We start from the raw sequence: 24,958 nt of genomic DNA, 5'->3' as shown, positions 1-24,958 counted from the left end.
CAGTAAATTCGATAAAATAGTCGTTTTGTTAAACAGATTAAACAGTAAATTAATTTAACAGCCAATTTGTTTAACAGATTATAAAGTGAAACAATTTGTTAAGATATTAAACAGTAAATTGATTAGTTTAGTCTATTTGTTCAAAAAAAGGTTGAGAGTTAAGCTTATTTGTCGATGTTTTTCGAAAAGAAACATTGATCCATAAGTATACAATTGACTATTAAACCCAATAAATTTAGTTCGTTAATAATAAGTTAATAATAAGTTAATTCGTGGATTGCTTTTCCATATAACGTACTTCACCATAGTAACATATTTCAACTTAAACTTTATGAATTTAATGTAAGGCAAGAAAAAAAAAAGAAATGTAGGAGAAGTAAACTTGAGTCCGGTTTATCGACAAGAATCAGTTGGTAAACCTGACTCCGAGCTAGAAGAGGACTTTTTCAAAACAATAGGAAATGACCAAAGCGTTGTTACCTTTTTCCCAGATACGCAAAACAAATCAACCAAAGCAGCTAAGCAAAACAAAAAACCTTTCTCCAGTCAAATAGGATTCATTAAGCAAACATTTAACTCAAAAAAAAATAAAAAAATTGTCAACTCCAAGCAGCAGGTTAAAACTAGCTCATTCGTTGGGTCATCTACAAACGCACTTTGACCGTGCAATGCATTGATACAACGCAAGCAAGTATCCAAAGAACTTCAGTCTAGATCATTAAACAACAAAAAGACCAAACTATCAGAGCCATTAATCAACTTCAATGTGCTGCAGGGGTTAGAGCACTTGCTTTAAGGCAAAAGATTCAGGGTTCAAAGCGAACGCTTGACATACATTTTGCAAACTGTAAAGAAGGAAGCTTGAACATCTTCGTTAAATGATGTTCCGTGGTGCTCTATGAAAAGACCGTTAGGTTTTTAGGTGCACCTAAAAAAAAAAAAAAAAAAAATTAAAAAATAATCTCGACAACAACTACTTCCACACTATTACCAATAACCACAACAAGCTCCCATTAACTCGAACGCAAATCCCGAACTCGAACGCAAACCCAAAAACATAATTAATCTTAAGTTTCTCAACGAAGTTTAGGGCAAAACCTCAGCAGGTTCGTTGTCAATCTCATCAAACCACTTCCCGCTGACTTTTACTTTATAACAATGACAACAGCAACAAAAAAAACTCAACACGTGTTCTTTCAACAGCAATAAAAAAGACGACTAATATTAAACAGCTAAACTCCAAAACATTGAGCAAGTATGGAGAATCACAAAATGCGGTTTTAAATCAATTCTTTTTGGCTGCATATACAATTATCAAGACAATGATTATACGATGCTAAACAAAATAATCAAGTCCCTCACGTGCTAGCGTTTGAAAAAAGAAATGATTTAACTTGGAATCTTTATAAAATAGTTTATAGATTAATTGTAAAAAGGAAAATTCTTTAATGCATTTTTTCTTCATATGATTAAAAAAGATTCTTTAAGAGTAAATGAAACATTCATTTTACAATCAAAGAAAACGACAAATTTGCACCTTCAGTTCAAAAATTCGAATTCAATACCTGTATACAAATCAGACTGTTTACTGACTTCTTGATTGATATAAAAAACATAGCAAAAACATGTCAGTTTAGAACCATTTAAGAAGCCTAACACGCGACAGTATGGTCTGCGGTATTAACTCTAAAACTAATTAAATGTAAAAGCGTACTCGTTCGAACATCTAAATCTTATAGCAGAGCCAGGATGAAAAAATCTCAACCTGGATGAAGTTCAAGAAACATCGAATTTAAAAAAAAGTTACAATTCAAGTTAACATTACTTAGGTCAAAGTTGTAGATAAAAATAGGAGGTTATATAAACACAATTGTAAAAATCTAATTAAGACTAATGAACAACCAATTGTGTATTTACCTTACGAAATTAAATTTGGCACATATAAACGTGATTTCATTACCTGTGGTCAAAATTTTCAAAATCTTTTAAGGATCACTCTTAACTTTTAATCAGTTTTTTTTTCTATCAAAAGCAAAGATATCTCATCTTGAGTTCAACAATCTCTCTGATAATCAAATTTTCTGTGACAGTTGGGTGCGCGAAGAGGCTGGTAAAACTCAGTTGTTTACAATAAAATCCATCTAAATATGCTGATATTCTTATATTTATGATCCAGGAGTCCGCTATCTACATAAGCTAGCAACAACGCGTAACGATAAAGACAATTTTGACCAGGAGGATTGCTAACTAAAGAAACAATCGAAAAGAAAAATTATACCATATTCTATTAATAATAATGGAATATGGTATAGATATAAAATAATAGTATACAAAAATAAAATCGCATTTTATTTTTATATACTATTTATTTATATTTATACCATATTCTATTATTATTATTATCATTTTACATACTAGTTTTTTTTTTTTTTTTTTGTTATTTATTTCGCCGAATGTTTACATTGCATATACATTTATTGAAATAAATGGCTGGAGCAAGAAAAAGGCACAGTTTGCCTATTCGCCGAGCCCCATATAAAAAAATTCTACATCACCGTAACATACAAATAAATATGAAAACATAAATCAGAATTAAAACTGAAAATAACTAAGAAAAAAAAAAGAAATTCAAATTAGCAAATATTTAAGGTGTCCTATACCATTAAAAATAGAAAAATTCAATTTTTTTTTTTCACTTAATTTTATGCATCATGGTTAATGTTATAAGTTTAGGATTTTTTAATAATTTTAACGAAATTTAGAGTATAAATTGGTTTATTTTTAATTCTTAATAAAGAGCTGAGAATGTTTTCCATAGTTACGCCCCAGGCAACGGCATTTTTAAAAATTGAAAAAGTTTTCTCTGATCTTTTTTACCCCTGCTAAAATGAATGTTTGAAAATGTTACCACTGCATTTTTAAAGTATAGTTTGCCAACTTTCAAACTCATTTTTTGGCTATACTTTGCAAGAACAAAACAATATTCACCTCGTGCTTCATTTAATTTGTTTGAATTCAGTAAATTGTACAGTTAAAATTTTGTTATGGGTCGAAGAAAAAAGTATATTATGAAAATCGATTTGTAGTTGCTCCTCCAGAAACAATAATGAATCCAATTTCTACTTCAGAAATCATTATAAATGAAACTCCATGTTCAGCAAGTGGTTCAAAATTAAAAAATAATAATGTGAAGGAAGCAGATTTGAATATATCTTATTTGCCAATAGACTTAGATATTTTGGCAGAAACAATATGTTTGTATTCAGTTTACCCAGAATATAATCAAATGGGATTATGTACTCAAAATTTAACAATAGAAAAGGATGGGCAAATAAACTGAGACTTTCCCGTACTTATTGTCAATGGAGTAAAAATTTTTTTACCTCTAAAGAAATTATTTTACGAAATAAAAGTGGTCAAAAATGTTTTGACATTAATACTAGATGTGTAATAGCATTTGGATACCTTTTCACATAGACTAAGTTTAACAGATCCTATAAATCTTTAGGCTTGTAACGAAATTAACAACAAAATGTTAGATTCATATATGCTAATGAAAGTATAATCTACAGGTTAAATTATGAACTTAAATTGTTACTGCCTGCTGCTATTATGTTTTAAAACTAATTTTTATGAAGCTAAGTGCTGGTAGTTTATTGATTAAATGTTTACATGGAATGACCCAGAATGTCAATGAGTCACTTAATGCAATGATTTGGTCTTGATGCTCTAAAAGTCAATATAGAAGTCAAAAAATAATTTAAATTATTGTTTGTTCAGCAATTATTTATTTTAATGATGGTTTTAATGGGCTTCATAATGTATTTAAATTTTTAAACATTACTCTTGGAGCTTTATTTTGCATAAATTGTCCAAAACGAGATTTATGTAGAATAAAAAAAGCTAACAATTAGTCAAGTAGTTCCAAAGAAAAGTTTTAAAGCTAAAAGCAAAAGTTTTATTGATGAACAGACAAACACAAATGGATGTGAGTCTTATATGACTAGAGTATATTAGTATTTTTGTGTGTGATGTTATTTTGATGCTTGTTTTTTTCTATTTAGTTATTTTTTTCTATTTAGTTATTTTTTTCTATTTACTTATTTTTTTCTATTTACTTATTTTTTTCTATTTACTTATTTTTGTTTTTCTCAGTTTTTGATTTTTGTCTATTTTTATTCACCGTTTCCAGAATAAAATTTCATAGACTTTTCAATTTGACCTAAAAATTTCCCAAGTTATTTGTTTAGGTTTGATCTATAACATGAACTAAAATGGAAGTTTTTTACTTTGTATTTTTAAATTTTGGTCTTAGAAATAACGTAACTATAGTCAATTTTTGATATAAATGGTCTTTTATCTATAGGGTATATACTACTCAATTACTTTTATTGATTTTTTGTTGAATTTTTGTTTCGTTGACAATCTCTAGAAATTTTTTCCACAGTTAAGGTCCGCTGTATTTAATTGAATAGGTTAATTTTAAATTATATTTAAAAAGAGCATAGTTGTTATCTGAAAACTTTGTTAAATATTTATTATTAGTTTTATTAAAATAAGTTAAAAATTTTTTGAGGACAATCCGTTTTTGTTTGAAACATAAACAATAAAACTTGCTGTAAATTGAGTTGATACACATTTAAAGCACCGAGCGCATGTAAAAGTGATTCGGAAAGAGTATTTCTGTAGGCTCCAAAAACTATTCTGCTCGTATGTTTTTGTTTGTAAATTTTCTTAGGTTTTGTATAGCCAGTACTAGCCCACTCAATATTACAAATGTTACAGTAAGACAAATAACTTTGAATAAAGGCAAAATACAATTTTTTTAGGGATGTTTTAGAAAAGGTTTAGACTTAAACATCATTTTGGTAATTTTTGAGAGTGTTGTTTCAATACTATTTATATGTGAATACCACAGTAAATTTTCATCCAGTTTTACTCCTAAAAAGTTTACGTATGTTTCCTTTTTAATATAAAAATATGCCGGTTGAATGAAATGATGGGTAAATACCTATAAATGTTCCTTTAAATCATTAAAGGAACATTTATAGGTAAATGTGATTTTTTATAGATTTTGTATGTTTTTGTTAAAATAGAACCATTTTAGGGTTCTTGTTCATAATGTTTGGTTCCTATTTGAGGCTCAAACGTACCAACTGGAAAGCAAAATTTTATACTCCTTTTTAGGCACTGTCTCATTCTATCAAAATAATGCAAATTACATCACAATTTTTCAAAGTGTATAAGGTTATTGAGTATTCAAAGGGCTTTCAGTAGAAAGAGAAATCGAGCAATTTCCTTTTCGTTTGGCTGATTTATGAGACTTCAAAATGAGGCTGCTAGAGAAAGTGTTTGTACTGTGTTTGATAAAAATTTTCTTTATTTTCTTCAACCTGATAATTTTTGTACCTGTAATTGTACTTTTTCCTTAATAAAGTCATAAGGAGATAAAATAAGAGCAACAAAGTTTATAAGTTCTAATTAAAATACATTTTCACTGAAACTTTTTTAATAAAATAGGTGTTTTTGGTATATACTTAGTATATACCTAAAATAAGTTTAAAGTTTCTCAAATCAAATTGTTCGCAAAACTCCTAACTTTAGGGAAGCAAGATTTCCACAACAAACAAAGCAGAATTTTAGACCTTCTTACCTTGGTGTTCTTGATGATAAAGTTTGGCAAAATGGTAACCCATTTAATACTCACCATTACTTAAAATTACTTTGAATGACTTTTTGGCGTAACTTTAGCAAAATCAATCAATTTTAAAAAATTCAATACATTAACATTAACTACAATACTAATTGTCCAATTAAGTAACTTGATAAAAGTTACTTGTCGAGCTCTTCAGGCTATACAACTTTCATAGCATCAGAATCACAAGAGAGTCCTCTGACTGTCATGATTTATTTGTTAAGTTAGCAAATCAAAGCATAGTTATGCTCTCCTTGTTGTATCATGTGCACCTAGCAGCAGTCCACAAAGTTCTTACCAGACAAAAGAAAAGCTGTGTTCGTTGTTTGCCTAACAACGCTCAAAAAAGCCTCACCACTGCACTGAAGGTTCAAAATTTAAAAATTTGATAACGATTGTGTAGACTGACTCTAAAGTGGGAGGAAAATATCATTGAGCGAAAAGTTGCCTTGCTTAAAGGAGCTAAAAGACTGGTCAGAACACAGGGTGGAAGACCAATGCTCCTCACTCCTGGACCTTCCTTTTAAAACTCATAAAAGAAACCCATTTTCACCTCATCAACTATTTAAGATGCTTTAAGAAATGATATCTCTACCATCAAGGTTGCATTGCATAAGTCTGTCTGAGTTTGTTGCCTTGGTGTTTGGAAAATATAAAACCAAAACTATAGAAGAATTTCCAAATCAAGCAGCATCACTAAAATTGGGATTAATGGTGGTGGAAACTACTTGAAGTTTAGTTTGAGCATCATTGACACAAGGAGATCCCACACACAGGCTGCATATCAAAAGACGACAACCATCACTATTTCCACAACTCTGGGTTCTGGTGTCAAGCAGAAAATAATTGCAGCCATAACTAAAAACCTTCCAGAAAACTATAAGAACGTCAAATCAATCTTTTTTTTTTTTTTAGAGGGAGGGGGGAATTGTCTTTACTCCATTCTTCATTGAGTGTGACATGAAAGTTGCTAACATTCTATGTGGAATCCAGTCTCACTTCAGTTCACACCTCTGCTGCTGGTGTGACATCACTTCAGACAATTTGCCTTGTTATAGAACTTATTCCTACTATAAAACTCCACCTTTTGCTTGGGGTGGTGGTTCATCTTTACAAAGGTCTTCAGAAAATCTGGGAAAAAGCCAGTGAATGGCCTTCAAAGTTGCATTTGAACATTCAACCCTGCCATAGTGGAGAGCTTGCTGAAAATGACTGCATAAAGCTTCTCAACAATAATAGTTGATCCTGCCATGAATTTCGTCAAGGCTTTTAAACAGCTTTGAAATGTTGTTTGTTCTTGCTTTGGAAACAATCTGTCCCTAGATTTTGAAGTTTACATCAATGCATTTCAAGAATGCTATATGACTCTGCCGGTCACTGCGACTCCTAAAGTTAACATTGTTTTCCATCACATCAAAGAGTACATCAAAATTTACAACACTGGGGTTGTAAATTTTAATGAACTCTTGAAAATTTTTACTTAAAATAACAATAAATAAAGCAGTAGGCGATCCAAGTTTTTATTTTCCCTTATTTTTAATTTTTTATAACTTAATTAAGCAAAAAATACAATTACGGGTACAAAAATTACCAAAAGCTGAAAAAATTAATAAAAAAGTTCTTCAAAACCAGTAAAAATGCTTGCTCTAGTAGCCTCTATTTGAAGTCTCATAAATCAGTCATATTAAAAGATAACTGCTCCATTTCTTTTTCTACTGACAGCTGTTTGTTCTTATACAGTTTTTAAGGTTGTGATGCTATTTGCATCATTTGGATAAAAACTGATTGTGCTTAAAATGGCATATAAAACATAGCTTTTTAGTTGGTACGTTTGAGCCTCAATTAGGAGCTAAATATTTTAAACAAAAACCCCCAAAATGGTTCTATTTTAACAAAAATATTTAAAATCTATAAAAAAATTACATTTATATCATTAAATGGAGGATCGGTAGGTATTTATCCATCATTTTATTCAACCAGCATATTTTTATGTTGAAAATGTTGTTGAGACCATCTAACTTCAAACTCAATTTTCTCTCTCAGACTAATAATTTTTTTATTAATTTTTATGCCAAATGAACCTTAAGTTTCTCTAGATTACTGGACATTTTGCTGGTCCTCAATTTTAGGGTTAGAGCAAAAATTGGCAAACTATGCCCTTACTAGGAAAAACAGTTTTATAGAATTTCTGTAATCTTTTAAAACATATAACAAAAAAAAATTTTAATATTTTTTAATGTGTGTTTTGGAATTTTAGTTCAAAACATTTTGTTTCCTCTGTTTTCCTTTTGTTTGTCTAAAAAATGTCTGTAAAAATATTTTTATACGATAATCATAGAGTAAAAAATATATTAGTAATTATAATTTTACAATGCTGCTTTTTAATGCTTCAGTAAGCATTATCAAATTTATGAAAAATTGATTTGTTGTATAAAATAAAAGTAAACAATATTTAAAAGTAAAGTAATTTTATTTTAAAGTTTAAATATCTTTGTATTTTATTTTGAATTTTGTTTTTTAGACATTTGGAGCTTCAGAAGTTCAAGCAGGTAACAATATTTTTAGTTACAGCTCCATAATTTTAAAAAGCATTAAATTTATACATAGAAAAAAATTTATATATACGTATAAAAAAAAAACAAGTTATCACCTTTATATGTTAAAATAAGGAATTTTTCGTATAAACAAAGATTGCAAATTTTTGACGAAGTTTTATAAGGATTGCAACGTTTTACAATTTTCCACTTAATTAAGGGTGAAAACATTTTGTCTTTTTTGTTCCAAATTTCTTTAAACAATTTGGTAACATTTTTATATTTATTCTTAAAAGATTTTAGATGGTTAGCATACCAATATATATATATATATATATATATATATATATATATATATATATATATATATATATATATATATATATATATATATATATATATATATATAGTATATATATATATATATATGTATATATATGTATATACATATATATATATATATATATATATATATATATATATATATATATATATATATATATATATATATATAACTACTAAAACTCTAATAATCTCTTTAATACGAAGAAGATATTTATGTTAACAACAACAGATGAAATAAAACATAATTGCATTCAATAAGAGAGAAAAAAATTTTTAAGAAATATGATTACTTTATTTAAATAAAAATTTTAAACTTTTGAAAACTGTTATTGTAAGGATTAAGATATGCATAATTTGCAACAAAAACAGGTTAGTCCACAATATAAATTTGAAAAAAAACTCTAAAAAACATTGTGTAAACTTTTGTAAATAGGAATGTAAGAAAAGAAAAATTGTTTGAAATAAACATAAGTGTTGCTACTTCAAGAAAGATTGGTTTAGAATTTGATACCATGAGCATTTCTTTTTTTTCTTAAAATTTTTCAAATATGTGCTAGGTATGCTAAAATTTCAATAAACTTTCCAGTCAAACTTTAGTTCTCCGGCACATAAACTGTTACCGTTGATGGAATTCGACAAGTCTCAGGGTATTTCTATTTTAATCGAATAACAACAATCGTTAATAAAAAGTGTGTTGATGTTGAAGCATTTTTTACCTAATTCTGAAATTGATTTTTTCAGGGAACTATAAAATCAATTCAAAAATATATAGAATGGTTTGCAAATCATCTATGAAATATCAATTTAGGTTGATATTTTAGGTGCAATGGAATCTGCTGGGCAATATTGGTTAATATTGCAATATTAACCAATATTAACCAATATTAACAAATATTTAACCGTTAATTTGAAAAATCAATTTAGATTAAAATAAATATTTTAGAGGTGGTAATAATGCCTTCTTTAAAGATGTAGTTTGTTGGAATTTTTAAAAAAGTTCGAACATTAAGGTCACAAAATTGGAATGTGTTAGGCGTGTACAAAAATTAATGGTCTCTTGACTTTTTGGGCTTGTAAAGGCATGCAATGAAAAAAAATATTAAAAACTGCTATGAGAAAAACATATGAGTTTTGATGACATGCAATTCTGATGCCATATATACTCAAAAGACACAGACAGTCTGACTGAGAAGTTTATTCAAATTTTAACATACCTTGTGCAAACATCATTCAGAGATGGTTCTTGGTATTATTACTTTTTTTATAGTTATAACTTATACTTTTGGAATTATGAAAAACATGTGAATCTTTCTTGTAATATTTTATAACCAACTTTAACTAATTTATTGTTAGATGATTTAATCTAAAAATGATTTTATAGTAAAACACACATTGCGAACAAAGCACTTTAATCAGATTATTTGGAATAAAACACAATCGTACTTGGAAACGCTACCCAAAAAATGTTTTTGTTATAAGAGGGGTTTGAGAAATTTGAGCAAAATTTGTTTGTTATTAAATTTAATGAAAATCGAAATGGAGCCTCTTTGTGTTAGACAAAATTCAAAAATCATGATAAGTTACGCTTATTTAAAAACAACAAAAAGAAAAAAGAAACCACATAGCAGCCCCTTCAAAATTGGTACCAGCAATCAAAAACTATTATGTAGACAAAGAAAATGAAAAAATAAAATTATGAATGTTTTTCTAGAACGTCTTATTCTAGTCAAACTATTTTTTTTTTTATTTACTGTAATTTTTATTTTGGTTTTATTTTTTATTTTTATTTTTAGTAAAAATATTTAAAACATGATAACTTTGGGGTCTTGCAAATCTTTGATCTCAAGTTTTTTTAAATTTTAAACATAATTAAAAAAAACTTTTTCTTGAGACCAAAACTTGAGACCTTTTTCTTGAGACCAAAAACTTTTTCTTGAGACCAAAGCTTCACTAATTTTTTAGTGTTTGTTTTAAACATTATAACTTGTAAAGATGAAAAGAAAAATTTGTAAATGAACAAAGAACTTGGTGGAATAAACTTTTTTTATTATTGTCAAATTAACACCTATCAAGCGTTTAAAAATAACGGGTAAGATTAGCTCAGTATAAAATTCTTTATTGAATTATTACAATTTATATATTGTTTATACAAGTATAATTTAATGATTATGCTATTATTTTTTATACTTTAGGGTTTATATTAGATTATTATATTAATAATATAATAATATAATGTAATACTATATTATAAATATAATATTGTTACAGTGAATTTACAGACAGGTTGTCGCCCTAGTGTAAATTTTTCTTAAAGAAGATTTAATTAGATAAATAAACAACTAGATTTTAATTATATTTGTGTGGTTGTTTTTTTGTTTTTTTTTACAAGTTTTTACTTACTTTATTTAAAAAATAACTCATAGTATTCATTAAGATAGAAAAAAAAGATTGGTTTAGCTAAAAATCAAGATTTTTTAATTTTGTTTTGTTTTGTTTTTTCTATTGTTTTATTATATTTTATAGTAAAATTACTAATATTGAAGTCAATAAGTTTTAGCAATTTAATCATGTAGCTCTAGAGATACATTAGTTTTTTATAATTAACCACTATAGTGTTGAAATCTGGTCATTTATCCGCAATATGAACAGAACAAAGTTTGTTGTGCCGAAACAAAACTTTACATAGGTGCAAGGGGAACCATTATAAATCAAATTTGTGCAGAAATCTATTCTATTTTGGAATAAGAATGGTCTACTGTATCAGAAAATGTTCCTTCACGGCATAACTTTTAAATTTGACAAAACTTGGTTATGATATTGATTTCGGTCTTGATCTTAATTTATAATTTAATAATCTAATTATTTGCAACAACCAATCTAAATTGTACCTAGTACAGAATAAAGTTGTTGGTTCTTAATTGTTGGGCCTTCATACTGAGAAATATATACTTAAAAGTATTATTACATCTTTGTCAAAATTGATAACAAATATTTGACACAACTGTATGATCCAAGTGTGAACTGATTACTTATTGAATTTCTTGATCTGGCTGAAAAATAAAGTAAGCTTAAAAGGCTTGGTTGAAAGTCAATAAGAAGCAATCATGTGAAAGTTAAGCAAATGTTAAAAAATCATATAAAAAAAGTCTGCAGTCAATCCTTTTGAACCAAAAAACTGATCTTCAACAGATGAAATCTGTACTGCTAATTTTATCATCTAATATGTTTATTTAATTTTTTCCTGCTTACATTTCAGTTGAAATGAATGGGGTTTTGCTAATACACAGTTTTGAATTTATATTTATATATACGATTATATTTGTTTTATATTTATATATACTATTTTAGGAAAGTTTATCTACTCTTAACATTTAAACTAACATTTAAAAATTTTATGGTGAAAAATGTATAAACCTTTTTTTTAAGCATAATTAAATAAAGTAATTATTAATCATAACTCTCGTATTTAGGTGTAACTTACAAAGATCTGTCAAAGGTTGTGACTCATTTTTACATTTAGTCACAGCAAAGCATACTATGATAAGAGATTTAACAGTAATATTCTCAGTGAAAAAAAGTTACTTGTCTGTCATCAATATAAAATGGGAAAGTTCCAATCAAAGAAAAAAGAAAAAAACTTTATGTTAAATGTAATAAATATTATAACAATAATATTTATTACATTTAACCATATATAAAAATGTTTATGCTAGTTATTATAAAGTATGTCTATTTATTTATATTTAGGTACAGATGCTGGATTGATTGCTTCATCTTTGTTTTTTTCAAGAATTTTCAGCAGGTTTTTGAATAGTTTTTTAATATATTTTTTGTTTGACTAACCTTTATTTTTCTATATAAATAAATAACACTCAACAAAAAAGTGGCTGATTGGTATTTACACTAATAACTGCAGTTTTATGTTTTGTTTTCCTCATAGTTGTATTTTTTTATGATGCAACATTTTAGAGGAGCCAAAAAAGCAATGAAAATTTGAAATCAAACTTTTTTTAAAAATTTGCATTAGTTAGAAAAAACTAAAGTTTGATTGTATAATGTATAGGAGACATATTTAAAGATATGTATAGACATAATTATGTAACATTTGATGATAAAGTACTGATAATTAAATAATAGTTAAAAGTATCAAAGACAAAGTAATTTCATTGGTTAAAAAGCTAAAGTATTTTTCTATTGTTCTTGATTGCATTTCTGATATTAGCCACCAATTACAACATGATAATACAATAAAGTTTTTAAAATCAAGACGATTGGCATTGTGTGATTTGAAGAGTTAACTTAAGAAATCATACTGACAAATTACAAAACCAATTCATTGTTAAAGTTTAAAGTTTGGATATTTTACTGCTCTCACAAAACAGTCCTAATTATGTTCTTAATCTTAAATGAAATAAATTTGGTATTGCAAAAATAATTTTTACTTTGCCTGCTGATTTTTATTGAAGTTAAATAGCTATTTTAATTTTTTGTAAAGTTAATGACTCCACAAAGGAAAACTTTTTTTTTTTTTGCTGGCAAATAATTTAAATTGGCGCAATTAATGAATGGTCTATAATAACTTGTAATAAAAAAAAAATGATTCGATAAGATTTTAAGAAAATTAACATTTTTTTATTTGGGATAGCTAACATTCCGTTTGAGATTAAATTTAGGCTAATATGCAGACATGGAGAAAACTCCAAGCAGTTATATGTTTATACTTATGCAAAATAATGACACTTTGCAAAAAATTGTGATGATTAGAGCCTGGGAACAAAAAAATCCCTAAAATTTGAAACATCTCTGCTCCAAACGTGAGAGCAACAAGTTGATATAATTATTTTTTACTATTCTTAACTTAATATTCATCAATAAATAAATTTCCTAAATAATTTCATAAACATAGTTATTTCTTGTTTATATTATTTCTTTTCTGTTTAAACACTAGAATATAGTTCATTTCAAAAGTTTTTCGCCAGTATAACCATTTATTTTAAGCATTTGAATAAGCAAATAATTGTGAACAGAAGCAGTGGTGGATTCAGCATAGGGAGTGGGGGAGCTAAATCCACCACCACCCTCCTCCCCAGTAACCTCAGAAGCTAAAGATCTGTGGTTCAATGCCTCATCTGGGCAAGTCTTATAACATCGAGAAGAAAGGAGTTGTAAACTTCCTTTCAAATTCTCTTCCGCGATGCTCTATGATAAGATCGTAACAACTTCTTGGGGCACCTAAAATAAGATTAAAAAAATATTTTAACGCTTTGTGTATCAAAACTACTGTGACTGTTCAGTGATAGTAAGTGACCGGGGCCCCAGCTAAAAAAGAAACTTTTTGCAAACCTGGCCCCAGCAAAATTATAAGATTTAGCAGGGGGTTGATAGTCGGGGCTAGAAAAAAGTTTATAATACTTAATATATTATAAATTTATGCTTACATTTACTATTTATTAAATACTGGCATACATTTATATATTTTTAAACTCTAATTTATTTGCAACATTTATTTGCAAGCAACCACTATTTAGTTATGAGTTACTTTAAAATAAAGAATAAGTTAAAATACTAGGAAATGTATAACTGAAGACTTAAAAAATTATAAGTTGTATAAAAAAGGAAAACATGAAGGTGGGTAAGAGTTATAAAGTTTTTTTGATGTTCAAGGAAAAAAACTGGATTAATAAAAGTTTTTTTTAGTAAATAGTAAACCTAAAGTAATAGTAATTATTAACCTAATTTTGATTTTGAATAACTTTGATTTCTATTTTTTTGGATTAAACTATGATGACATCAAGTAACACTTATTCTTCATGATAAAAGAATAATACTATTTAATAACGGAATATAAAATGGATTTAAAGTTATTATTCCTAAAAGAGGTCTATTTATTCCTATTTCTACAGAAGGAGAAATACTGGAATGAAAAAATGCTCAGAAAAACGAAAAGAAAAATAATATTTCTGAAATTATAAATAATACAAAACCTAATTTTAAACCTGTTAAAAATAATTTAGTATAGGCCCCTTCTAAACTAGATTCTATAAATGTATCTGTAAATCACAAGACCATAAATAAAATTATTAAATAAAACTTAACAATAAAGGATAATAAAACCCCTTATTAAATTATGCAACCATTGATATACAATACACCCATTGATATACAAAATGGTCAAAGATTAGAATTTACTAAATGTAAAAGATGATAGTATTTTTCCATTAATCAAGGTTAAACTATCTTTTAAATAAAAATAAGGAAGGAATGGTTGTAATAATTAATACAAGGTATTAATGTTCATACAATTTCAATGAAATTATTTTCTAATAAAAATTTGTTATAATTTTTATTGGTAATCTCATAAAATAATAATCATCCTACCAATACAAGAATAATTATCATGTAAAACATTGTATCATCATGAAAGAATATTAAATTATTATTACAAGATGAAACACTTTCCTGAAAAGAAAGTTGGTTTATTTCAGGAATATCTCTATAAACAAAATTATTAAATAATAAACAAGTGAAAAAACTTATTAAAAATATTAAATTTTTCATAAACAGAGGGTATTGGATTTGAACCAATACTAATAATTTTGAAGACTATTTGATCTACTTAATCAACTCTCTTTATTAAATAGTTATTTTAAATTTTTAGATTGTTTCAAAAAAATTTTATTAGTTTTTTTAATTAACTAAATGAAACTTAATTCATATTGTACTAAAAGTCTAAAGTAATTTTATAATTGAAGATAGAAACCTTCCTGTCTTGCAGCGGAATGAACTCAAATCATATGAGATTTTAAAGGTCGAACAGACCTAACCTCAGTAACTACTGCATTATTAGGATATCTTAATTCAACATAGAGGTGACAAACTTTATTTTTGATAAGGACTCTAAAACAAAATTTGCCTGTTATCCCCAAGGTAGCTTTTATTGATTAATCGTTATCTATTGTTTATTATGATAACGGGTCATTATAGCCTACTATAGTAGTGGTTAAATTGTTTAATTATACAATAAATAAATTTATTATATTGCTTTTTTTTTTGTTATTTCTAAAAAACAGTCGCCCCAACTTAACTACCAAGCTTTTTAATTTTAATGATTTTTTATTATTTAAAAAAAAAAAAGTTTTTAATAAAGCTCTATAGGGTCTCTTCGTCTTACAATTTTAAATAGCATCTTAACTATTATTTCAATTTAAAAATTTTTTTCTTAAGACAGTGAAAAATTTGTGTAACCATTCATTCTCTCCATCAATTAAATGACAACTAATTATGCTACTTTATTACAGTCAGAGTTACTGCATCCATTTAATATTATTAAAATTAGGTTGTAACTATCTTTATATCATTGGGCAGGTTTCACCTTCAATACATTAGAGGGCTATGTTTTTGGTAAACAGTCAATTTTTTTTTTCAATTTTTTTTTTTTTTTTTGTTAATTCACCTCCCCAAGGCCCAGAAGGCCACTACAGACAAGGAGGCTACTTAATTGTGGTTATAACCCTCTCTCAACTCTATAACTCCGAAATATAAAACTTGACAAACAAGATCGCTGCGCAGAGAAACAAGTTGAGCGCGGTACTACCAGGACATGGTGGGGATCGAACTCGGAACCTCTCGCATATGCTATTATAGCTAGCACTACCCTATTTTGCCAAGTTCCTTAAGAAAAATATAATTTGTTATTTATTGCAACTTGATTTAGATATTTACAAAACATAAATTGAAATTTTCTTGAAAAATATTTTAGTATATTCCTTATAAATTTATTTATTAAATTAAGAAAAAAGAAGGATAAATTTCATTTTACTAATGCTTATATCATTACTCTTTTAAAATTTTCATAACGTGTTAAAAGAAATTTCATTACTATTTTCCACAAAAATGATAATAATTGACTATATTGTAAAGTTATAATTTTTCTAAAGTAAAGTTTTACGTAATTTTTAAAGTATAGCTGATTCTAATTTTTAAAGTATAGCTGATTCTAAGCTTATTTACTTTTTATCTAAATCATAAATTTATTCCTAAATGTTTATAGGGTTCATTGATGTTGGATATGAATTGTTTTTTAACTCATTGAATAATCTTTGCATTAAATAACTGCTTTTTTGAAAAAAAAGTTACTTATATAAATTTTATGAAAAACCATCTCTTAACTCGTTTTTCTAGTTTTTCACTGCCAATTGCAAATTATCCAAAATTTTTATCATTTATTGGTTCATTCTGTAAATTATTCAGATGATGATGATAGTTATTCGGATGATGATGGATAATGATGATGATGATAACAATGATGATGATAATGATAATGATGATGATGATAATGATCATCATCATCAACATCATGATGATTATAATAATGATGATTATGATGATCAAGTTGATAATAATGATGCATATATATACAAAATATAAAATGAATTTTGAATTAAAAAAATATGCTTTAGGATGTATAAATGTTTATGCAGCCTCGGTCAGAAACCCGGCCCTGGCCCTGGGTATATTTTATCAAACCTGGCCCCGGTCAGATATCAACCCCGGTCACTTAGTATTCAGTGACAGATGTTCATTAAACTACAATAATTTGCAAATGGTAAACAACTTTTTTTTTTGAAGGAGAAAAACAAAAAATTAGAAGTTAACTGATTTCAACATTGTGGAAACCCATATGGCTCTTCCGCCCGACTTGAAACCTAGTTACGTCTTCCCTACTTTCAAAGTGTATGTATCATTATCTCCAGAAAGACCTACATCCATCCTTAAAAGAAAATTGGATGACATCGTGTTTCTCTAACTTGTCTATACTCTATAAAATCGACTTGACTTTTTTCTTTTACATCTGCCTATGATTAGAGGAGTTTCAGTAGACTAAAGATTATCAAAAATTATCTGTGATCAACAATGAAAAAAAAGTGTCTTTAACATTAATTTTTATTGAATGTGAGCTTGCTGAGAGTATTTTTTAGCAGACTTTAAAGGTATTCAGTAGGGTGGAGTGAATTTTAGTTTTTTTTACAATTCGTTTAGTCTGGGTGTGCAAAAGTTGTCTATTTATTTCAGAAATACTCTGGAAAAATATCATTGCTCTAGGAAATTATCTTGAGGTGCCTCAAGATCTTTAAAATTTTAATGGGTCCCTAATATTATGTAAAAAAATTTTATAAAAATTTCAAAAATAACAATTATTTCATAAAAAAATTATTATTTAAGATTTTTTTGAAATTATAATTAAAAAAAATAAACTTTTTTTCATTTTTAGTTTAAAAGGTCATTTTTTCTGCAATAAACTATAAAATAACAGTTTTTTTTTTTAAATAATTGTTATGTTTGAAATTTATATATATATATATATATATATATATATATATATATATATATATATATATATATATATATATATATATATAGTATAGTATAGTATAGTATAATATGTAATTTTTAAATAACAAAAAATTAAAAAAAATTTGAGCATGCAAAGCCATTAATGAGGGAAATGAAGATGATGAATGTATACGAGATAAATATATTTCAACACATAATCATTATGTATTATCATTTAAAAAATCTCACACCGAAAAACTTTGAAACAAAATTTAAGATAAATCAAAACAATAACTATTCTCTAAGATCAAATGAGAGGCTCACATACACACTACCTCGTAAACTACTTAAATACAAAGAATATAGTATAACATATTGACGGCCTAAGATATCAAACAGTTTTAAAAATAACCACATCAATATGGTGAAAACAGTAAATTCATTTAAGTTTTATATAAAAAAAAAAATTTGAAATCCAATGACAGCTTTTAAAATTAACATATACACTATCATTTTTTAACCTAATTTTTTTGATATATTCAAAGGAATTTATTCCTCTTATTGTCTTTTTATCTTTTTTTTTTTTTTTTTTTGTTTTTTCAACGAAGTTTTGTAATTTTTTTTTTGAAGAGTTTTTTTAAGGGAGTTTTTTTTTTTTTTTTTGATTTTTTTTTTCTTAAATTTTATCACAATAAATTTATTTTCTTTGCACTTGTTAAAGCTCACATAGGGGCTCTATGAAAAAATTGTGGTGACTCTGGTCATTCGTATCTTCTATGAGTCCCTGTCTGTTTATATAAATATATATATATTTTTTCTTTTTTTTTATGGAATTATTTTTTTATATTATTGTATGAACAGCAAAATATATGAAAGAAAAAAATAAATGAATGAATAAAATAACTCAAGACTTGAAGAAATCATTTTATACTGATAAGTTATAATACAATTTATTACCTATTATATGTGTAATAAAGGACCAATTGTTTTTTCAATATGTGGGCGTTAAGTGTTTCTAATTTTGTTGCAGTCAGTTGTATTTAATATTTAAAAGCATAAAACAAATTTAAAAGCATTGTTGAATTATTGTAGTTTTCCAAATTGTTTTCAAATGAAAAACTTGGGTAAGATAAATCTGCTAAATGAATGAAGGTTTCATCTAAAGTTTTAATGACTAAGTTATGTAATATTTTATAACTTTACTATGTCACAAAATAATTGTCCAGAAATGTTTATTTAATTTTATACTATAATTGTTAATAGAAATTGTTCAGTTTCTTTTATATTTTTTTTATTATTTTAACTTTTATTTTTCTATTAAATTCTTTTTAATTTTTTTGAAGCCTTGTGTGGGGTTACTTAGCTGATAAGTTTGGCAAGAAGAAGTTGTTGCTGTTCTCATCTTCTGGCATTGCTGTTTTCACACTTTTGTTTGCTTTCAGTCGTTCATTTACTTGGGCTTTAGTAACAAGATTGTTACAAGGTGCAGCAATGGGTGAGTAGATTATAATATTTCTTGTTCTTATTAAACTAAATCTATTTAATTATTTTTTATATTCTTATAAAATTATTTTTTATATTATTATTTAATTATTTTTTATATTTTTATTTAGTTATTTTTTCTTAGTAAATTATAATATTTTTTATTGTTATTCTTAAATAAAATAAAAAAGGAATAATATATTGAGGTAATTTTTTGTTTGCATAATGTTAACATTATAATTATTTTTTTTTTAATTTTATTTTATCAATCCAATTAAATATTTGAATTATTAGATTTCATGCAATGATTGATAAAAACCAATGATTGATCCAAATGAATTTTGGGTTGAGTTAAACGGTCTTTCACTTCCTGTCGATAATTTTATTTTGTTTTCTCTAAAGAGGAACACCTATGTAGGGGAGGAGTCTGAGTATTCAATCAGCTTTCTTTTTTAGTTAAATATACATACTTTTGGGGAAAAAACTTAAGCTATATATTAAACAAACTTGATATTGAATACAGAGACCATTATATGTTTTTCACCAATTACCTTTAAATGTTTAAATATAAAAGTAGTTTCTGGAAAGTTTGGTAAGTAATGATAGATTTATTTCTTGGCCTCTAAAAATGAAAACCTCAGCATTACGAGATGCAAACTTTGTTTAAAGTCATTTTTAGTAGCAGCTATGGGTATCAAAGCTTTTGATGCACATGCAAGAGGAGCAAGGTACATTTAACGATTGCATAAAGAGGGTTGCATTGTGCAGTTAGACTCACATCAAACCATTAAAGCAATGTAACATTTAATTCTTATATCTAAAGCAGATTTAATTTGGTGTTTAGAAATTGTTTAAAGAAAGTATTCTTTTAGATCAAATGAGAATAAGTCTAAACAATATGCATCCATATTTCCAGATAGCAAAATTGCCAATAACTTTTCCTGTGACTGAACAAAATCTAGTAACTCAAGGTCTTGCCTCTTATTTTATAAATTTATCCATGAATGTTTATGCATATTAAAATTATAAAAACATTTTCTGTTCTTCAAGCTATGTCAGGCAATATGTTTTCAAACTTAGCATACTTTCAAATATATTTTTTTTAGTTTTTTGCTTAAATTTGTGTTTACACTTTAAAGCAATGACAAAACTTTATGCGTTAAGCTCTTAAGCTATTATCTATTGAATTTTATTAAAATAACTGTTTCGGCAAGACAAGTTTTTTATTAAAATAACTGTTTGGTGAGACAAGTTTAGAAGTAATAAGTAAACAAAGTTATGCTGAATTTTTATCTATGGACAGTCAGACTAATATCAGATAAGCTAATAAATTTTCTTTTATCTAGTGAATCTATTTGCCAATAAATATAATTTTATTTGTTTGTAATAGATTATTATTAGGTTGTCAATTTTTATGTTTATAACTAATTTTTGTGTTTCCATCCAATGTATAATTTTAAAATTATACATTGGATGGAAGATAACTGGGAAGATAAATATAACTTTCCTTTTGTGATTAATTTCCAAGTGATTAATTTCCATTTTCCATTTTAATGAAAGTATTTAGATTAAGAAAAGATTTAGGTATGAACTTTATTTTGCCAATTGATTTTAGTTTGCCTAGTATTGTAGAGTTTGATAAAATGTGCCTAAAGTTAACACGCCTAAAAAAACATAATTTACAAAATTTTGAAGCTTTAAAAAAACGAATCATTTTTTAAAATGCAACTATCTCAAGCTCCACAAAAAAACACACAATAAAAACAGCAGGTGCAGATGGTTTTTTTTACATTAAATAGGAATCAGGAGCTAAGTAGTCAAGTTGACCAATTAACTCCTGTGGAGCAAAAAGATAAATTAAAATTGTAGGTGTTACAGTCGGAAATTGAAATTAAAGATTTAATTTCTAAAAACGAGAATTTTCAAAACTCAATGTTACTTATTTAAGTTCTCATTTAAAAAAAGTAAATAGTAGGCTAAAACAGAAGGAGCAACTTTTTTAAAAAAAATAATTAAAAACAGTACAATGTAAATTTGGATTTGCTCGTGCCAAAAATGCAAAATTGCTTAAAAATAAGAAAGAAAAAAATTATATGGCAAAAATTCATGATTTAAAAAAGCCAAGTTTGCAAATGTTTTGTTAGCAGTTATAATGATTTAATTGTTGTTGATTCTTATTTAGACTATGACAATATTGGTTCTTCTAAATTGTTTTGCTGATTTAAGTATAGTAAACCTGATTCTACATGAGTTGATAGACAATTAATTGTAATAAACCTTATTCTAAGTTAAATAGAAGTAGTACAGCTAGATGATCTAAAGTTGCTTTTATATTCCTTCAATTGTTAGCTGGTTCAGATTTTGAAAGTGAGTTGTCTATATTGTTTTGTGATGTTCTGTCTTGTGAAAAGTCAATATTTCCTTGTGTTGCAAATAGGTTTTGTTATGCAGTTAAGTGTTTCTGATGCTGTAGAGCTTCAGAATCAATTAATGATGACCACAGCTGAATTCACAAGGCTGAATTCACAAGGCGTAATTTGTGTAATCAAAATAACTTAGGTTTTGTTGTGCAGTTACGTGTTTCTGATGCTGTAGTGCTTCAGAGTCAATTATGGATACCCACTGCTAATTTCAGAAGGCTAAGACATTATTTTTGTAATCTTGGGGAAAAGATTCTCCCATCTGAACCCAAGATGAGACAAGAACAAGAAATGCGGACAATGCATGTTGGTAAAGAACATTTTACTGTCGAGTTCATGTTACATCCATCTGTGAATGAAACACCTTGTTCAGTCACTGTATGAATGGTTAAGAACTTGACAACTTATATTGAAGAAGTTTTTAGTAATCTTTGAATTCGGGATCATCTCAACTCTGAAGTTGGTTTTGGTGAAGAGGTATAGCTCCTTTTTGCTGGGGATAAGGGTGGCAAATATATGAAATGCCATTTTGAAATTGTTAATATTAAATCATCTGGATCTGTGTATGATATTCATTTATTTTGTATGTATCAAGGTTCAGATTGTCTTGAGAATATTGTCTTTATTCTTGGGCATTATGATAACAACATTAAAAGAATTTAGTTGTCAGATTTTAAATTAAAAGGCAAAAAAATTATGTTATTCTTAGGAGGAGATTTTTATTTCATCGATGATGTTCTGGGACATTAGGGTTTAGCTGCTAGCTTTGTTAGTTCTACAGTCCTAATTGAGTTAAAATCTCTAAGAAGCCATGCATCTATGCCTCACACACCTGCTAACTGTAATCCAAAAGAGAACACTACAATCTCTGGAAGAGCTTACAATGCTAACTTGTGTGAAGATAGACATGGTGGAAACCTAAGAACTCTAAGTCTTATCATTCACTTATTGCTCCTGTGATTTTTCCATTAATAACTTTAGAAAATATTGTGCCTCCTGTTTTGCATATTATGTTAGGAATAGTGTTAAAACTGTATAAATTGTTGTTAAAAGATTGTAAGACTTTAGATTGTCAGGCTGGTTTATTGTTGTCTAAAAGTAAAGATGTGAGCGTGAGTGAAAAGTAGGCTGCTAAAAGCGTTGAATATTCTTATACAGCAGAAGTCTTGCACTTATTAAGCAATTTGTAGACATAACAAATCCACAGCAATGGGTAGCTAGTAAAAAAAATTTCTGAATTTGAACACATTTGAACAAGAAAATGTAAAAAACAAGAAACCTGTGCAAGTATTAGATGCTTAATTATCAAATACAACTGTAATACTGATTGGGTGCAGTGTGGTATGTGCCTAGGGTAGTTTGATCAATACTGTAAAATTATTAGGAATTCTGAAAAGAGTGTAATGTGGAATAGAGAGAGCTATAAGTATTTAGGATGTCAGGATAAAAATATAGAAAGTCTTGATATTTATACTTCTTAAAAAATTAGGTTTATAAAAGTGCAATGTGAAGTTTTAGAGGTTGACTATAATCGATTGCAGATATAGTGTGAAGATCATGAAAAAAAATATACAAAACTAACATAGGGCCTCATAAGAGGGCTCTACTTCAAGCCCTTGATGATATTAAGGTTGAGCCACAAGTTTACATGGTAATGCATTTGTATGTATTTATTGCAAGTTAGTCTTAAGAAACCACTTTGTAGTGAAATTGATGGTGTAGTGACTAGAAATAGGTTTTTACGCGTGTTTAGTATTTTTAATAAGGTGCAGCCAATTCTTTTTAAGAGAAAACTTCTTTCTGATGCTGAAATAGTTTTAATAAGGTTTTTAGTTATATAAATTTGTTTGCTAATGAGTTTCATTTTCGCTTTCCATGTGAAAGTATCACTCAAAAGATGTATGAGCTCATTTTTAATGTACCACTTTCTGTTAAACAACATAAAACAATAAGTTTGTTGAGTGAAGAGGAGGGAAAGTGTTTGCATAACTGTGTAAATAAAGAATTATGACAGTTGCTTTTGGTTAGAAATCAGAAGCAGAAGCTGTGTCTTGTATTGAAATGCTTTGAATAGCAATAGATGATAGGAAACTTTAAGTTGCTGCTTTAAGCAGAAAGTGTGTTGAAATTGTAAGAATATGCGTTGTGTGATCTGAACAAGGTGAAAATTTGTTTTATAGAAAATGCCTATGTCTTGTTTGTGGTCATTAAATTTGATTTAAATATAAATAGATTATAAAACAGAATTTTTAAATATCAATAAAATAAAAATTTTTATAAGTTTCAAACTGATATTATTGTTTGTGTAAGATTCTTTTTTCAAAAGTTTTATATTACATATTCGTTATGCGTATTTTTTAATTTTAGATTTTAAATTTTTTTTTTTTTAACATCTTCACTTCCAACAAGGCTGCAAGCAACCATTAATTAAAGTTGGAAGTTACTGGAAGAGAAAAGATGAAGATTGTAGAGCAAGATAACGATTGATGGATGACTTAAAGGATTGCAAATTATATGAATCAGGAATGCAAGATGAAGGAAGTGAATTCCAAAGAGCTGATGTTCGAGGAAAAAAACTAGACGAATAAGAGTTTTGGAGCACTTAGGAACAGTCACAGAAAAAGGATGAAACTTAATTGAATGACAAGTAAAACAAGAATGAATTTTAGTAGATGGCACAAAATATCTGCAATCGATTAGCTCTTTAAAGCAGTGTCCGTTATAGTATTTGTAGATAAGAGAAGCAACATTACAACGATGTGATAATGGTTGGATGTTGGTTGCAAGAGCAGGTGTAACTATGTTTTCAATGTGTTTTTGTACCTTGTCTAAAAGGGAAAGGGCATCATTAGAAGATCCGCCCCAGATATGGCAACAGTATTCCATACAAGGCGGGATTTGAGATTTATAGAGATAGAGAACCGTTCATAAATATACATAATTATTGTTACATAATGTATACATAAAAATTGTTGTTACATAATGTATACATAAATATACATAATTATTGTTACACAATGTATACATAAAAATTACATAAGTATTGCAGTGTGTTGCTGTTAAATCTGAATAAATGAATGTGTTGCAGCAAACAAACATTTTTCTTATAAAAGAACTTGTAATTATAAAATCAACTGGATGTACAACAA

General features: G+C 27.1%; 1 protein-coding gene across 2 annotated transcripts in view; it reads left to right on the top strand.

The window, feature by feature from the left end:
• Positions 1–24,958, top strand: part of LOC101241008 (uncharacterized) — a 76,410-nt gene that overhangs the window by 27,056 nt on the left and 24,396 nt on the right. The window contains exons 1-4 of one of the 2 annotated variants that reach the window (XM_065815317.1): positions 3,021–3,988; positions 8,217–8,244; positions 12,322–12,376; positions 19,251–19,402. In XM_065815317.1, the coding sequence (XP_065671389.1) occupies positions 3,965–3,988; positions 8,217–8,244; positions 12,322–12,376; positions 19,251–19,402 (259 nt within the window). In that variant the 5' untranslated portion in view covers positions 3,021–3,964. Of the gene's footprint in view, positions 1–3,020; positions 3,989–8,216; positions 8,245–12,321; positions 12,377–19,250; positions 19,403–24,958 lie in introns of those variants that run through there. The other variant, XM_065815316.1, reaches the window with a different exon arrangement.

The sequence above is a fragment of the Hydra vulgaris genome, chromosome 13, assembly GCF_038396675.1.
Source record: "Hydra vulgaris chromosome 13, alternate assembly HydraT2T_AEP".
Taxonomy (NCBI): Eukaryota; Metazoa; Cnidaria; class Hydrozoa; order Anthoathecata; family Hydridae; genus Hydra; species Hydra vulgaris.
Note: the sequence above shows the minus strand (reverse complement) of the source record. Positions and strands in the feature narration are given on the sequence as shown.